This window comes from Protopterus annectens, chromosome 16.part0 (assembly GCF_019279795.1).
Source record: "Protopterus annectens isolate FY-2018-M chromosome 16.part0, PAN1.0, whole genome shotgun sequence".
Lineage (NCBI taxonomy): Eukaryota > Metazoa > Chordata > Ceratodontiformes > Protopteridae > Protopterus > Protopterus annectens.
Genome location: NC_056750.1, coordinates 617,868,202 through 617,886,457, shown reverse-complemented (window position 1 = coordinate 617,886,457; position 18,256 = coordinate 617,868,202). Strand labels below are relative to the sequence as shown.

At 37.6% G+C, this 18,256-nt stretch overlaps 1 protein-coding gene across 7 annotated transcripts in view; it reads left to right on the top strand.

Annotated features, from left to right (window-relative positions):
• Nucleotides 1-18,256, top strand: part of CIZ1 (CDKN1A interacting zinc finger protein 1) — a 2,016,138-nt gene that overhangs the window by 1,916,260 nt on the left and 81,622 nt on the right. For all 7 annotated transcript variants that reach the window (XM_044058876.1, XM_044058878.1, XM_044058879.1 and 4 more), the window contains one exon: nucleotides 15,361-15,479. In XM_044058876.1, coding sequence (XP_043914811.1) covers nucleotides 15,361-15,479 — 119 coding nt within the window. The remainder of the gene's footprint in view (nucleotides 1-15,360; nucleotides 15,480-18,256) is intronic.

The following is an 18,256-nucleotide window of genomic DNA, read 5'->3' as shown; positions in this document are numbered from 1 at the left end:
ATTCCTTACACCATAGTAAGTCACTTACACTAAGAGCAAGGCTTTCACAATCAGGACAGACTTACACTAAGAGTAACTCTTTTGGAATCTGCCTCCTGTATTTTTATCATAGTTTTTATCAGTGCATGATCTGAAATTGTTAACAGATGTGTGCTGAAGCTGCTGTGAAATATAATTTCTATTCAGTCTAGCACAGTTGTTGTACCTTGGGGGAGTACTTTGTAAATTCTGTCTGAGTCCGTACTACTGAATTCACATCTTCCATAGCAAATATTTTCATAAGTGTCTTCAGAAGTGTAACTTTGTTTGTTATATTTTATATTTTTCTTTCTAGGTCTTTTGATACATTCTCACTATTGCAAATCAAGTTCCATTCCCAAACTATAAATTATATTCCCTACTGGAAACAGATTGTTTCATCCAAAATTTACTTAAGCTCCATAATAGCAGTTTTAAGTCAAATATAAATATATGCCAACATAATTATCCTCCTTTACTAATAGCCCCTTGCTGTCACAAATCCTCCATTATTGTCTTGTTTCCTGTCTTCTTCACTATTGGAGCCCCCTCTAGCAATCTGTATTATTATTGCTCACCTCTTCCTTTGCCACAATATTCTGCTGAATATCCATCCTGAAATCCTTTCTTTATCAAATTTACATGCTCATTCTGTCCAAGTGTGCCTCCTGCAACATTGCTACTTGCACCCTACATGTTTTAATACAATTCAGTACTCTTTCTTTTCTGTTTATATCTTTATTGCTGTTTACATTTCAAGATGATATGAACAGAATAGCCATTATGATAGAAAGCTATTGCAGCCACCTATTGACAGTTCTTTTGAATATGTATTTGTCTTGCATGCACTTGCTGTTTGGCAGGCTGATCTTGTATACAGCTCTGTCTTCTTATCTCCACTTGAACCCGTGTCACATTTTCAAGATGATCAGCTTTAATGAAAACTCTCAAGCAAAAAAAAAAAAAAAACTAAATATATTTTCAGATCCCACAACCCCCATTAACTTAGAAAAAAATCACAAAACTATATACATTTTCAATAAATGTGTGTTCCCACTTACGCTGACTGCTGTCTGCACTTTTTTGTCACTATTCCCCTCCCAGATGTGAAACACAGCTTGCATGCTTTCAGAAAACATTAACTTTTAACACTAAAAAAACTGTACAGGCTGCCTTTTAAACAGGTAAATTAAATTGTGTACTGTTGTATTAAATACATTAAAGTGTTAAGGCTGCTGGGGAGGCAACTTCTTGTATAACTTGTCAAATTTGCTATATTCTAAACTTCATTTATTTTTTTACTGATCTGCTTGCCACTGTACCTTTAAATGTTAATTACATTGTGACTCATTCATTTCTATCAACACAGACCATTCAGAGAGCTCATTATAAATTGCTTGCATTTACATACAGCTTGTCTCCAAGTCAAAGCAGTTGGCAAATAAGGAAAGAAAACAAAGTTAGTAATTTTGCAGCTGCATGAAAGAGTCTCTGTAATTTTCAATCAGAACACACTGTTTAGACTTATTGTGGTTAACTGTTTGAACCTGTTAGCTAATAGCTTTGTAGATAACACGGGAACTAACATTTTCCATGCCTTTCATCATTTTGTCTATTTTTCAAGTTTGCTTAAAATCCCTGGTTGGTAGCTTAAACTTAAGACATTAACCAAGACATCCACCACTGTAGGAAACAGGTAAACTTATCTTTATTCTTTATGTAGTGTGATCAATGCACATTTACACCCCCACCCCAGCAGCCCAAGATCATAATATTGTACTGACTTTAACTTACTTATTTCCAGCCTACTTTGCCTTGTTACAGTGCAAAGCTGGGATACATTGCAAGTAAGAAAAAAATATTTTCTTACTTTGTTGTCTATAGAATATACAGCATTCACTGTGAGGAATCCTCCAAGTCACATTTAAAACACTCTTGACTGGACCCTGTGAAAAACTGCTTTGCAATATAATGTAATTTATATCATGAAATTTTATGCAACTATTAAGAATAAAAAGTGCTTTGCTTACAGTTACATCTTCAGTCTCTTCAGTGTCTTCTAAGCAGTAATGACATGAAGCAGAGTTTATGCTTTACGGAGCAGTTCAGAAAGGGGTACTCTTTACATAAGCTCCTTGTCATAATCTGTATGGCTTTAGTCTTTTATGTGTTTATCTTATCAGTAATTCTGCCATATCTCAACTATCACTTCTAATTCCCTTTCAAAATCTGTCAGATGAAGAAGCAGGTCATCTATGTATATATTGCCCAACTTGTGAGTAAATGCCTTCAGTCATAATCCCTTACTTCTATTTCCCTCAACCTACTTTTGAAGGATTCAAAATAACCACTGAATAAAAGGGGGAGCAGGACACCCCTGTGTAGTGCTTCTCTTTAACTGAAAACTTTAAGAAAGTCTATTCTCTATATTTATTTGTGGAATTATAATACAGAGGTTGTACTAAATGCACTCATCTCTTAGGAAAGCCCATCACTCTTAGTACTTGAAAGAAATGCTGCCCACAACCCCTGCTAACTGTTTTTTTATTGTTCAAGCTTACAATAGTATCTTGTTTTTTTTTAAATTTTATTTTTGTATCTTCTGACAATTTATTTGTTTTCAGTAAGTTATCACGGGTGGTTCTACCCATTACAAAACTCCTCTCTTCTAGCTAAATCAAAGATGAGAAATTGCTAGCTAATCATTTTGTAAATAGTTTAGTGAATAACTTATCATAATTAAGTATCAGTTTTGACCTATATTACCAGAGTTGTGAAGGATCCATGCCTGCTTTGTGAATAATTGTTGTGGTAGCTTCTTTCCGTCTCTTTGGGATCTCTGCAGTTACTGAGACATTATTATGTAGTTTAGTAAAGAGCTTAATAAATTTGTATTTAAACATGGCATATATTTCTAGTAGTAAACCATCTGGCTCAGCTATTTTATTTCTCATTTTATTCTTTAATATTGTTTCCAACTCATCCTGTGTAACTTCTTGCATCAAGAAGTTCCCTTGACCCTGATCCAAATTTTTTAATGGGAGCTTGCTTGGAAAGTCCTTTATTTAATTTGTCTTCCCTTCCCAGTCCACTGCTGCTTTATATAATTGTTGGTAAAATTAAGCAAACCTTCCCAGCATATCTCCAGGTGTTTCACAAACCCTGCCTGCCCTTAGATCTATAATTTTGTATATTGATCTCTTCACCTCCTGTTGTCTAAGCCTTAGAAGTAAATGTTTGTGTCATTTCAGTGTTATTTCAGTCTATGCTGTAGTAGTTCTCTTTGCTTTTTCTGCCTTGTGACCTAGCATTTTATCAGTATTTCCCTCTAACTCCAGCACTGTGAGTTTAGTTTCTTCCTTCTTTTGAACTATTTGTTACTGTGCTTTAAGTAGGGCTGCATGCAGTCTTGCTACTTTTTAATTTACTGTCTTTTCTTATCTACAAAGTTCATTAGAAAATTCATGAGAACTTTCTTATCTCAACTCCCCTGTTGTATGGAAAACTTACTACTGCTGTCTAAAAGCAGCCCAAGTCCAGTTATAATTTTTCCCTGTAACACAATTACAAGTTAATGCTACAATTTCTGTGAAATGTTTAATGTCAGCATACTGTGTCATGAGCAGTGGAGAGTGACTTAATAAAGAAGCAGAATCTGTATGCAAACTGTCAATAACATATTCATGCGTCTTGCAAGCCACAACTCTGTCTGCTTTTGAATATAATTTATACCTTCATGAGAAATGCATATAGTTATTTTTAGGAAGCCTTAATGCCTTATGCACATCTGTCATTGCCATTAATATACCATACCTATGAATAACTTTCCCTTATGCAGGTACCTTGTAATTTCTAGGACCAATGTGCACCTCAACAGTGGAAAAAAAGTATGTTGCAGGCTACTGCTCCAAAAGCAGTATCCTCCTTAAGCAGTAACCCACAACTTGGGTGTAGGTAGTGCTGGATTTACCCATGGTTGGTGTGGTTTGATCACAAGGGCGAAGCTTCATTCCATTATGACAGGCTTTTTAATGAACCCCCAATTTTGGCAAACTATCTTAAGTTTATAACTGTGGAATTAAGTCAAGGAGGGTTTAGGAAACTGTGCCCAGAGTGATGTTCACATCTATGGATGCCCTTGGTATATTTCTAGGATTGTAGGTGCTGTACTGTTTCCAGTTTACATATGCTTGTTTTCTTGTAAAGTTTCTCTATTGTTATTCTATACTCTAGTTTGGGTCCAATATAATTAACAAACAATGACTTCATCATTTTGATTTCTTAGACTTTTTGTACAACCTATACTTAATCTATAGCTATAGTTAACCAATTGATTGATATTATTAGAAAAACTCAAAGCTGGATCTACCCATCTACCCAGGTCCTTAAATGAAGCTACAGTTTCAATCAGTGTGTGCTGTATTAAATGGTCACCTTTCAATTTATGTCTCCCAAATCTCATATGCTTAGTTTTAGATGTGTTTATCAGCATATTATTCTCCTGTGCCCAAATGTATTTATTTATTTAACATTTGTTGACCGGGAAAGTCCGACTAGGTTCCACAGATCCTGTTTTCAGCGGAGGCCCGGGGAGAAATGCTCCAGAAGCATGTCTTTAGAATGTGGGAGGAAACCAGAGTACCCTGAGGAAACCCACGCGAACGCAGGGAGAACATGCAAACTCCACACAGAAGGCACCCCAGCCGAGAATCGAACCGGAGAACCTCTTGCTGTGAGGCGACAGCATTAACCGCTGCACCACTGCGCCACCCATATGATCAATTTAGTCAAGTTGTTTTGCAGACATGCCCTGTCTGTAATGCATGCAGTCAGTTTACCCAATTTCAAATCATCTACATACAGACTGTAGAACACCTCAGATGAAAAAGAATTGTCTAAACAAGTGTGGGCCTGTATTGCATAGGCTCTTGCATCTGTTTTTGTCTTTTGTATCCACAGTTTTAGCCTCTAAAAGTTCCAACTTGGCATCTGAGGTGGTTATTTTGTGTTTTGCCTCCTTTATGGCCCCCTTCAAATCCACCAGTTAGTCCGAATGAGGACTCACCTGTGCTTCTACTTCTTGCATTGTTTTGTCTGACATTTTAATATAGACCAGTAAATTATTATTAATATTGGGCAGTTTTCACGTTATTGGTTTGAATCTCTCTTTTTCCATGCTGTCCATCATTTTAGTCATTCTCAGGGTTCTTTTCAAGGCAGTCCTCCTTGGCTCAAGACTCAGGCTGACCTTGTAAAAGCTCCAAACTGTTACCTTTTTTCGCTTTCTTTTTTGTGTCATTTAAGCAGGTTTAATAAGCCACAAGACCACCAGAAATTCAGAGTTAAATCTCTGTTGATAGTTTCAGTCTTATAGCATTACAATTGCATCTTTAATCTTGGAAGGAAGAAGAAGCTTTGCTCACTCTTCACATTTTCCTTGCCCTAATAGGAAGTCCCAGCTCTATCTCTTATAATTTTGAATAATTAGTACAGTTTCAGTGCTTCACACCTACTACCTGTAGAGTTTTCATCTCCTCCCAGCCAAATCCCTCTTTCTCTTTACCTTTCCCTTTCTGTTCTTGTCTGGCTCCGAGTTACTCAGAATTCTTGGGTTCTGTCCTTCATTTGTCAGGGATACTTATGGGTATTCCTCAGTCTCCTCACGAAACAACATCCCTTTCTCCCCAGAGGTGCTTTAGGACCTTTTGACTCAGGGTACTATTCAGGAGGTACCTGTGTCCCAAAGGAAAAGGGGTTTTTACTCCACAATGTTTCTAGGGCACAGAAAAGAGGGTTTTTTGAGACTAATTGTAGGCCTCTCTCATTTAAACAATTTTCTGAAGATGCCCATCTTTTGACCGTTATCCTTTCAGACTCTGCTTCCTCTTTTATTTCATGAGGCCTATATGGTATCTCTGGATCTCAAGGGCGTTTATCTTCATATTCTGATCCATCCTCTTTTCAGGAAGTTTTTACGTTTCTGTGTAGCTTCCTGGCATTTTCAGTCCTCTGCTTAGCCCTTTCTCTGCCCCAAGGGTATATAACCAAATGTCTCGCTCCTGTCGTTGCTTTTTGCAGGCTTCAAGGGATCCAGTTATTTCCTTACTTGGACAACCTTCTGTTTCAGGCCTCCTCTCTAGAAATCCTGTTGCTAAATCTTCAGTTTTTAATCTCTCTTCTTCAAAGCATGGCGTTCACAGTAAACTTCAAATGTTTTCTCTGAACCCTTCTCAGGATCATGTCTTTCTGGGTTGCAGGATTTAAATGGTGCCTCTGTTGGCATCCCTGCCTCCACCAAAAGCCTTAACCCGTGTTTCCCTTTTTTCAAACTCTTATTCCTGCGGCATCAGTGTCAGCCAGGGAGTTTCTCAGAGCTCCTGGATTCATGACATCCACCATTCCCATGCTTCCTCTGGCCAAGCTCTACATCAAAAAGTCTCATTGATATCAGAAGTCAGGTTGGCTCCAACATACACATACCATAGAATTTGTAGTTCCTCTTTTGCCTTGTCTAAAGAGGAACTTCATTGCTGGATTCAGCAGTTGTCTCTAAACCCAGAGCTACCTATCCATCCTCCTATTCCCTCTCAGGAACTCTAAGGGTACAGGGAATATGGTCACCTCATCAGCAGAAGGATCACATCAGTGCCAAAGAGGTGACAGCCCTTCTGCTGGCTCTTCATACCTTTAATAATCTTTCTGTCCAGGACCTCTAAAGGTATTTGCAGACAATGCTACAGTGATGTGGTATATAAACAAACGGAGGAACAAGATCTTACCTCCTTTGCCGGTTGGCTATCCTGGTTTGGGATCTTGCTGTCCAATGTCAAGTGACTCTTCAGGCAGTGTACATCCCTTCAGGTCAGAACATTGTGGCAGACAATCTGAGTAGGTCCTTAATTCAATCCCATGAATGGATGCGTCACAAGGATGTTTTTCTGGACATTGTCCACCAGTAGGGTATTCCTCAAGTAGCTCTCTTTGCCACCCCTCTGAACAAACAACTTCCTCGGTTTTGTGCCAGAGTCCCAGGTCATCTGGTGTGGAAGGTGGACGCACTCTCCTTTTCTTGGAATGGGATGTTTCTTTATACTTTCCCTCCCCTTCCTCTCATTCTGAAAGCCCTGTGCAAAATTCAATAGGACATTCCCAAAATCTTTAGTGACTCTTTTGGCCGCAACAGCTTTGGTTCCCTTTTCAACTGCATCTAGCCAAGGGCAATCACCACAAGTTACCTCGTAGGGTGGACCTACTCACACAAGACAAGGGATCTCTCATCCATCCCCACCTGTCCACTCTTCAACTGACACTGTGGGTGATAGGATTTTGATTCCTCACAGACACCTTTTTTTTAATGAGGATGTGTTGAAGGTTCTGCAGGAGGCCAGAAAACTCACTACTAGGAAATCCTGCTTATTCAAATGGAAGAAGTTTTCTTTGTGGTGGCTCTCTCGTAACCTGGACCCCACTTACTGTGGATGTTCTTTGGTTCCCTCTTATTCGTGTGAGTTGCTTAGTACTGGTTTGGCGTATTCTTTCTGTTAAGGCCCACTTATCAGCAATCTCTGCTTGTCAGCTTCTAGATTTGAGGCTAAACAATTCTTTAAAGGCGTCCTTCATATTCAACCTCCCAGGAAGCCTGTTCCTCCTTCCTGGGATCTTAATTTTGTTTTGGACAATTTGACTCAGACTCCTTTTGAACCTGTTTCTTCAGCTTCCTTGCAACATTGCTCTTGGAAGGTAGTTCTTTTGTTAGCCATTACTTCTGCCAGATGGATGTCTTAGTTGCAAGCCCTTATGGCTTACCCTCCTTTTTTGTTTTTTCGTAAGGACAGGGTGCCTTTGCTGCCAGATGGATGTCTTAGTTGCAAGCCCTTAAGGCTTACCCTCCTTTTTTGTTTTTTCATAAGGACAGGGTGCCCTTGCATACAAATCCTTATTTTATGCCTAAAGTGGTCAAGTGAGTTGTCACTTAATCAGTCTATTAATTTGCCTGCTTTATTCCCCTCTCCACAGTCTCCCAGTGAGAGGGTGCTACATGCTTTGAACGTGCGTAGACAACTCAGTTTTTATTTGGATAAGTCTATTAGGAAATCTGATCAGTTGTTTGTTTCCTTTCATCCTAGGTCCCTAGAACTAGCTTTATCCAATCAAATTATTTCTTCTTGGATTTCAAAGGCTATTTCCTTTTGTTATACCTTTCATTGTAAGAGCTTTCCTTCTTCTGTAAAGGCTCATTCTACTAGAGCTGTGGGTTCTTCTGGTTCTTTTTTCACGGGCTTTGACACTAATTCTATTCTTGAAGCAGTTGCCTGGACTTCTGTGCATACTTTACCAAACACTACAAGTTGGATGGTGTCTCCAGAGCTACAGCTGGATTTGCTAGGACCATTCTTCATGGTTTCATGGGCTCCACTGCTCCTTCCTCCTCCCTCCTCCCAAGGTTCTTCTTAAGCTTTGGCATTCTCCCATACGTAAGGAATACTGCAACAGTGAATGTAAGGACATAGTACACAAATGTACTATGTCCTTATATTCACTGCAACAGTGAATATAAGGACATAGTACACTTGTGTAAAATCTTACCATAATAGTAGATGTCCTTGCCTTCACTGTTACATTATTCATTCCCTTCCTGGTTGTACTGGTTACCTTCTGAGGCTCCTTAGACTAGTGTTCCTGTTAGAGCAATCAGTTCTGAGGATGCTACATTTGGATGTCACTTTTATGCCCTACGCAATTCGGGGAGCATACTTGTGATGTCCGGCATAACATAAATCTTTAGTAGGCTTTAGTATACAGGCCGTTGTCGGGCTTTCATGGCAGGGAACACCCCATACATAAGGAATACTGCAACAGTGAAGGCAAGGACACCTACTGTTGTGGTAGGATTTTATACAACTGTACTTTCTTAATTGAAGAAGATGCAAATTAACTTTATTCCACAAAGGCCACATATCTGCTTTGTGAAGGTTCTCTGGATTCCCTCCAACTATTGTATACAGGCTTTGTTTTATGTTTTTGTGTGTGTGTGTGTGTGTGTGTGTATATATATATATATATATATATATATATATATATATATATACGCACACACACACATATATATATATATATATATATATATATATATATATATATATATATATATATATATATATATATATATATATATATATATATATATATATATAAGCAAAAAAAAGTCCCAAACCAAAGTGAGCAAAATCCAAAGATATAAATCAGAAAAAAATCCCAAGGTATGGAGACAGGCACACTGTTAAAGCTTCCACAAGTCTGTTTATTATTCCAATTCCACAAAAATGTACTGTGTAAGCGCTTTCATAAAAAATTACTTCCTCAGATACATCATAACACTTAATAAAAGACTCAGTTTTTATACTATACCTAATCAACAGAAACCAGTTTCCCTCCAAAATAGTAAAGGTACATACATATTTAAAACCATTGTTCATTCATATAATGAGTTAGTGTAACATAAAATACAGGTTCGATAACATGCTAAAACATGTAATTATAAAGGGTTTTCATAAAACCTAGGCCATGTAAACTCATTTCTTAATATTCTTATTTCTTAAGACAGGTAAGAGGGGTAATGTATCATTCAGTCCATATCCTCTATGGGCTCCGAGCCTAAAAGTCCATTTCAGTTCTGTTAGTTCTGTGTCATTTACTAAAAAAAAAAAAAAAATTTCAAAATATTTTACTTATTTTCTTTTCACCTTTTCTATATTATATACTTATATTTTTAGAATTTGTATAGCAAATATCTACTAAACTTTGTTTATGTAATTTCCTGTGATGACTATGCCTGTCTGCATGTATATCTCATGTTCTGACTCAATGTGTTATTAATTTTGACCTTGTATTGACCGTTTCTGTGAATTATTTGTAATATCGTTGGAGCTTTTCTCCCCGGGCCTCCACTGAAAATGGACATATATCCAGCTGGACTAGCCCGGTCAACAAATGTAAAATAAATAAATAAATAAAAATAAATCACCAAGTCTTTCACTGGCATATTGTACTTGAAGTACTTGTGATAAGAACGTGTGTTCATTCCCCGTAGATATAGTATGTTTAGCCAATGCACTATATTCTTCTCTCCTTTTGTGCAATATAGATGGTCTCTAATCCTGATTTTGAGATGGCTGTTGGTTTTGCCAACATAAAATGTATAACACTTGACACAGTAGGCTAAATAAACTAAGTCTTTACTATTGCAATCGGCTTTAGCTCTAATCTCCCATAAATATCTGGTTTTGGGGTGCCTAAAAAAACCTAGCTGTATCAATATAGTCACAGTAATTGCACTTGCCACACTTCCTTGTGCCTCTTTCCATTTCATGGGTGATTACATTAGACCTCGGATAACACAGTTGCTGTTTAAGGCTTTTCCTGTTTTTAAATGTGAATTTAGGCTTCTGCCCTACCCACCTTTCTGTTTGCTCATCAACTAATAAAATGTGCCAATTCTTGTTTACAATGCTTTTCACACTACCTATTTCCTGAGTGTATGACATAACTAGGGGGATTCTTATGTCTGTGGCATCATCTTTATCTATACCAACTACTTTTGTTGAGAAGTATGGCTTGCCTCTTCCATGCCTCTCAGCCTTAATCTGTTCATATACTGAATTTATTTGGCTCTCAGTGTATCCTCTTCCTTGGAATTCCTTTTTCAAATCTACCAGATTAACAAAGAATTCGTTATCGCTACTAGTGAGGCGTGACGATCTGAGTTCCTTGTCCCTTTATTATATTTGAGAAAATATGGGGTGGGTGCATGCTATCCCTATGTAAATAAGAGGGTTGATAGCATTCTTTTCTGTACATCCTGGTTTCAATACCTGCACTGCTTTGTTGCACTACTACATCCAAGAAGTTGATTTCTAACCTCAACGTCTTGGTAGTAAATTGTAGAAAATTATCAGTGTTGTTTAATTCTGTACATAATTCATCCAGTGCTTCTACACTACCCTTCCACCTAATAAACAGATCATCCACAAAGTATCTGTATATCCTGATCTGTGTGTTCCCTTTTAAATGTATATGATGGTGTTCCCACTCATCCATTACCAGGTTGACATAAGAGTTAGCAGAACTAGTGCCCATCGCTGCTCCAGCTAATTGCCTGTAACACATGTCATTGAATAGAAAGATGTTATGCTCTAAAACTATTTCCAACAACATACATAAAAAATCTGTTTGACTGTTCTGATGCTTTCCATGTCTCATAAGAGATGCTTTCACCATTTTTAGTCCATCAGAATTTGGTTTGTTTGTGTCTTTCGGCTTTTTCCCGGTTAGGGGTTGCCACAGCGGAACTCCGGTCCGCTAATGATTGGCAGTTGATTTGTAGGTACCGGCTTGCCAGGCCTGACGCACAACCTTCAATGAAGGTATGCCCATTCACGCATGTCTCCACGCAGAAGACGCTGTAGTTGAGAATCGAACTGGACAGCGTCTTACTGTGAGGCGACAAGGCTACCGCAGCACCACCACCGCAAAAAGCGATGTGACATCCAAAGTCACTAACCAGTCAAATTTCTCTCCCTCTGAACCTCCACATATTTCATGTAAGTCATTAAGAAAATGTTGAGTATCTCTAAGTATAGTAGGGCACTCATTTAACACCACTTTCAACTGTTTATCTATATAAATAGAAATTGGCTCAATAAGCCAGCCTGCTCCTGCCACTATCGGTCTGAATTTCGGACGTGTGGAGTTTTTATGGATTTTGGGTAGCTTGTGTATTCGGGGTATTGAGGATTTCTCAACATGAAAAAAATTAAACGATTAAACGGATCTTTATTAATAACACCCATTTGCCTGTCTCCATACCTTGGGATTTTTTCTGATATATATATATATATATATATATATATATATACATATACACACAAATAGCTGTGATAACAATTTGAAATGTTGAGACCTGCTAGAGTGAGTTCTGAAATTTGGAAATTGAATGTCCGAAAGATTGTACTTACATATACTAAGTCCAAGATGCCTTTTTTTGGAATATTCCCTTTTCTCAGAGGTATGGCAATCTAGGAGATACAAGTTCAGGGTGGGGGAGTGGCAACTGAATTTCTGAAGGACTGGACTAGTATATACTAACTCTGAAATGCCATCTTTTTGAATATTCCCCTTTCTCCGAGGTATGGCAATCTCGGAGATATTAGTTGGGGGGGGGGGGCATAACAACTGAATGTCCGAAAGATTGAACTTACATATACTAAGTCTGAAATGCCATCTTTCAGGATGTTCCCTTTTCTCTGAGTTATGGTTCTCATGGAGATATAACTTTGGGGGGGGGGGTTGCCACCCCCAATGTCCCCGAAACCATACCACCACACCCCCACAAAAGTAGGTTTTAAAGATCTCTTCTCCTGTGTTTTCGGTCTCTTTTTTTTATTTGGCATGTCAACATTTCAGTAGGGAGCCAGCAGCCATACCCTATCCTGAGTAAGATCTAATGAGGGCAGTATACAAAGGGATCACCACCTTACTACCTGTACTGTTGATTGTCCTTAAGATGTCTTTTGTAATCTCATACTGTTACAGTGCTGATGCGGTCCATGATCATGGGTCATTCTGAATAATTTGAATATTATTAGTGATCAGCTTTGAACTGGCATACTTATTTTGAAAACGACATTGTAGTAGTCCAAAGAGTGCAGGGTAAGTTTCTTTTCATAGTGGATCCTTTGTCTTTAACAGATTTTGTCAAAATTTTTTTGCCTTCTTCAATATTTGTTTGTTCTGTATGTGTAGATATGTCCGTGCTCAATCTCCAGAGACATTTTTCTTGTTAAAATATTGCTGAAATGAATGCATCAACCAGAGCACAATTAATGCGTATTACCTCTTTACCCAAACTCTGAGATATACAGTAAATCTTTGTAGTAAGGAATCCATGAGTTCATAAAATGTCTTCCAGTTTTCTGTCCTTCAGTTATGGTTAACTCCTTTTTTATTTCTTAGTAGTTGCCATGATAAAACTTTCTAAAAGGCTGATTACATTGTTGTTTGGCTTTTACTAATTTGTTTTAAATTTCCATTATACATCACAGTAGTCAGAATTACCAAAATTGAGGACCACGGGGTATTCATTAACCAGTTCCAGACTTTAAGCCAATACTGTGTCGAATGTATTCATCCCATGTGTAGGTTCACAATTTGTTTGTATCCTAGTAAAATCCTTCTGCTCTGGCATAAGTCTCCATAGAATCTTTTGGCCGGATTCATGAACACTTACAATGAGTATGTATACTATTCTGTGTGAATAGACACACAAGCATAACTTCAACCTTCTTACTCCTAATTTTAGTTTTTCTTCTGATTGTCTTGCAGCCTTAAATACTGAGGAAGATTCATAAAGGTTACCACAAAGTGTAGACTTAATATAGTCTTTGAGTGAATAGACAGCACAAAAAATGTGGTAGGGTGTTCTTGAAAACAGATTGTGTACACTTAGTGTAAGTATGCATGAAGCTGACCCCTTGTTTTTAGATGGCACATGAATCTCCTTCAACAAATAGAAAACTCTTCTGTAAATAGTTACAGATCTCACTCAAAATGTTCTCATTCTCTAAGTTATTCTAGTTGGAATACACATGGCAGGTTGTTGAATGTCTGCTGTCCTCCAGGGCTCAACAGCAGAGAGGATTTTGTAGCTTACTTGAAGAGGAAGGGGTTAAAACATTAAACCTGTATGGCCATGTGATGTGGAGTTTTAGTATTTAAATGAATGATGATGTCATTTTAAATCCAGTCTGATGAAGTCTTGTTTGTTAGAAGACAAAAGTGCTTACTGGAGTTTATTACTTTGCTTACTTTTGTTATTAAAAGAGCAGTTTGGTTTATAACTAAGTTTCATTATTTTTATCCTAGTTTGTCTATAAATGGCAGCCATCCTATGAGTTTCCTGACCTAGCTGAATATAAAGACACTATCTCACTCCAAAACTTAGTACCTATTCCAGTGGATGTAATTTCGTTCTTAGTGTATATTGACACAGTTCCTGTCCTCTTACCTTTGTGTATATGAAACACCCCGTATAAGTTTAAATTTAGTAAGTGAATTCATATTGTATCAGGTTTTTTCAACACATATAACACTTCTGTTCTCCAACAGTTTCAGAGTCCTATATTGTATTTAAACTCCTAGCATTGATTACAGTGCAAGTAAAGTTGCTAAATTGAGCAGGTGAATCATTGCTTATAACTGCAGAGTTGAATTTCTTAAAAATGTCTTGACTGCTTTTGGTAAGTAATACCTGGAACCTTGTTGACTTGGCCTCCCAAATGATAGCCGTCCCTTGCAAACACATTGTTTTTGTCCTCCAATTTCTCCCACAAAAATACAATCCAAATCAAGCACTGCTGCCAATGCATTTTCAAACCAAGTGACTGTTTTATTCAAGTTTGAAAAACAAACAGAAGGAATGTTAACGAAAATAAACTCTTTTTTTCCATACTAAGTTTTGTCAAGGTAGCAGTAGTACATTTCCAGTGGCCTGTGGAAGGTCTTCCCACATCATTACTACCACATGCTGTAATCACACACGCATTACTGTTATTAATGAGAAGAGTTTTTTGTAACTCTTTGAGCACATCTACAAGTTTAACACCCTAGAAAACTATTCTGGGTAACCAGCTAACGATTAATTCTTGGTATAATGTTTCAGATATCCTTGTACTTATGAGTCACCAGTAATAAGCATTCCATTTTTTGCTGCCTTACTGGAGATTTCCTGACTTTTAGTATCTGGCTGTTCCACTCCTTATCTTGCACTGGCAATTAAAAAAAAAATTCTGCTTCCTCACAAGCAGCTAAAGCAACAGGCCTAAATGCCAGGGGACAGAATATCATCATAGTATTAACAGCAGTACACACTATTCCTGACATTTGATGTTTGTTTCCATGGAAATGGATGTGATTGAAATGACTGTCTTTAAAACAACATGCTGCTTAGATTTTTTTAGTGTAAAGAGCACTTACACTGTAATAAATGAACTTTTATTTCTTTATGTAAAAATCTTGTGTTTATCTTGGTACTGTGAACTACTGTGTGTTGTACTTCATTCTGTTAAGGTTCTTAACATGCTCCCCCACCCCCACCCCACCCAAACTTATCCACTCACATGATTCTTATGTGATATAGACTTTTTTGGAGACACTGTTTAAAATTCTGTATTATTTTTTTCTCAAATCAGATGTTTTTTTTTTACTTTGGTGTGTGACTTAACTTTTTTTTTATTGTGATGTGTGGTCATAATTTCCTCTTTCTCTGCTTCTCTCTTTCTGCCACAGGTCCAGAGTTTGTGGTTCCAGTAACAGGTTTTCTTTGCAGGCTTTGTCACAAATTTTGTCATTCAGAATCAGCAGTCAACACCCACTGCAAGTCTCGCTTGCATTTTGAGTGTGTACAGGTCAGATACATGTTATCATTATGTGGTGTTCAGTGCTTTTTTCTGTACTTGTAAATGCATCTTTATTTCATGTTGTGGTTAGCATTTGTCTGTTTCCCTCTGGCTTACTTGCACTTATATATTTTCTTTTCTCTGTAGCATACTTTGTAGGTCTAGTTAGTTGCATGTCGTCTTGGGTAGTACGGTGGCCCTCTCGCTAGAGTTGCTGGCTCACAGTAATGCTTTCTCCAGTATGAGTCTCACCTGCTCTGCCTTCTGTATGAACAGTTCCTGCCTTCCCTGTATCCAAATGTGTTTTTACTGGATGCTTTGCTTTTCACTTACATCCCAGAAGTTAGGCAGAAAGTGTAAATCATGATCCATCAAATTGCCTAGAAGTGTGCATTGTGTGTGTGTGTGTGTGTGTGTGTGTGTGTGTGTGTGTGTGTGTGTGTGTGTGTGTGTGTGTGTGTGTGTGTCTGTGTATGTCTGTGTGTGTGTGTACGGGCGCACCTGTTGTGATAGACTGGCATCATATCCAGGATTAATTTTTCTCTGTGTTGTACCCTTGAGTACTAGATAGACTCTGGATGAATTGGATCAAGGGTGTAATTGGAGAATGAATGAAGGACTTTTATGTAGACTTGATAAATCACATCATAAGAATATGTTAACATTGATTTGTTTTAATTTAAAAGAATCCTGTGATAATGGCAAGCTGAGAAATAACTTTCAAGTCTGGCAGACAAACCGTGAAGTGAAATTCATTGGTTTATCATGTGAAGGAAAATTGAAATATTAAAATGTGCACTTTCTTGCGGGTTCTGACTAGTGGTGATAAACAGTGTAGTTCTTTTATTTCTGTCATCTGGCTTTTTAGAAATGTCACAAGAATTGTTTATCTCTAACAAATGATGTGAATTTTAAGGTTTCATGAAGTCATTCATTTATTTGTAAAATATGTTAACTGGAGTAGAGAGCACCGATCACAAATGGTTAATATAACTCACAGCTTGGGAAAAAGTAGCATGTTTCCTGATTTTTATCTTTTAACCTTCCAGCTGTTCCAGCAGGAATTGCCAACCGTTCTCTTTCTCCTCTCAGGGATTTTTTGACATCATTCTGAACAGTTATTTTCTTAGATCTTAACCTGAAAGGCTTCTGATGTGGGTATACTTCTGGGTTCCCCTTCGTGAAAACAGTCTCATAACAGTTGTTATTTCTCTTGCTCTGATGGCAGAAGTCTCCTTGATGGATTGGTTTATCCTGTCCATCAGTCAGCATTCAGCATCTCTGGTTGTGGGGATGCATGCAGTGATTTACCTCACTGACTACATAATTGCACTCATGCCACATGCCCGCCATTTATTTTTTTTTGTCCCTCCTATTGTTCAGATTATTATAAATTCTTTTTGTTGCTGTTAGTGCAGTTGCTTGCCTTTGTAATGTATTTGTTTATTGTTGTTATTTATTCATTGTTTCATTCTTGCTGAAAGTTGCCAAATGTTGAGTAGTGATGGAATGAGGCTTGTGTCAGGACCTTCGGTACCTCTTATTCATGATGGATGAGTTGGAGTTTTGGAGTCTGAAACTTTGTTGTTAGGACTGGCTGAGGATTAGACTCCATATAAGGCATTCTGTCATCTGAGACCTTCCAGTCCTCTGACTTGATTAGTGGGGAATAGATCCCATTCCAATCCCTGTTTCCTTGGAGGTCATGAAGCTGAGAAGTGCATTGGGGGATGGTAATGCTCAGTGCCTCCTATTCCCCTCCTGATCAGCTCAGTCTTCATTTGATCCATCCTAATCATTAGACAATGCCTTCTGAGTCATATTGTCACTGATCAGGAGCACTCTAGGCCAAACACTGCTCCTTCTAGGGCCACTGCATCTCTTCTATGGGGGAGGAGCCACAGTGTGAGTGTGCAGTAGTGTTTAGATGAGGAACAAAAAGATTGGGCACTCTTCAAAACTCTTGGTGGGATCTAGGGTCATGGATGTGTGATTCTTACCCTTTGGCACTTTGGTTTCCTGCCAGCAACAGGCTGAACATATAATCTTCCTTCATGTGCTGCCTTTGACACACATAGACCTTAGTCTGACTGACATTTTTCATGTGTCCTTTTTAGCAACGAAAATGTATTAAGAAGTGCAAAATTATGTTTATTTAAGATATGAAAGTATGCATTCATAAAGAATCAAAGATAATATTGTTAAAGGACAGTTAATAAGAGTTAGAAGGTTAACAGATAATGACAGTGATTTTATCAGTGAAGGGACTGCTTTATGCTATAGATTTTTGGGAACAGGATACCCAGGGAAGCTGGTTAACCAAAAGTTTGATGAAATACAATATAGAAGAAAGGCAGTTATGGGAGTTTTTAATAAAACAACAAATAGAACAAATTGTGTACTAGAATGTTAATTCAGAATCTTTAAGTTAAACAGTTATTGAAGATATTATTAGGGACAACTTAAAAATTTTTAGTAGCTTCCCAGAGATAAAAAAAAAACTTGTAGGGGAGAGTCTAGGTTTTGTTAATAAAAGGGGACAAATTTTCAAATATATTTTTCACTCTAAGTTAAGCTTAGAGTGACCAGTGTAATAAAAAAAGAATGTTAAATTGCTTAAGTTGTAATTATTTTTAGTATCTAAAAACAGATGCAGCTGAAATTGTTATTAAAGATAGGAAAATTAAGATTCCAGGTTAATTTACATGTAAATCCAAGTTTGTTATATATTTAGCATTGTGCTTATCCTGTCCTGCCTATTATGTAGGTAGGACTACGAGAGAACT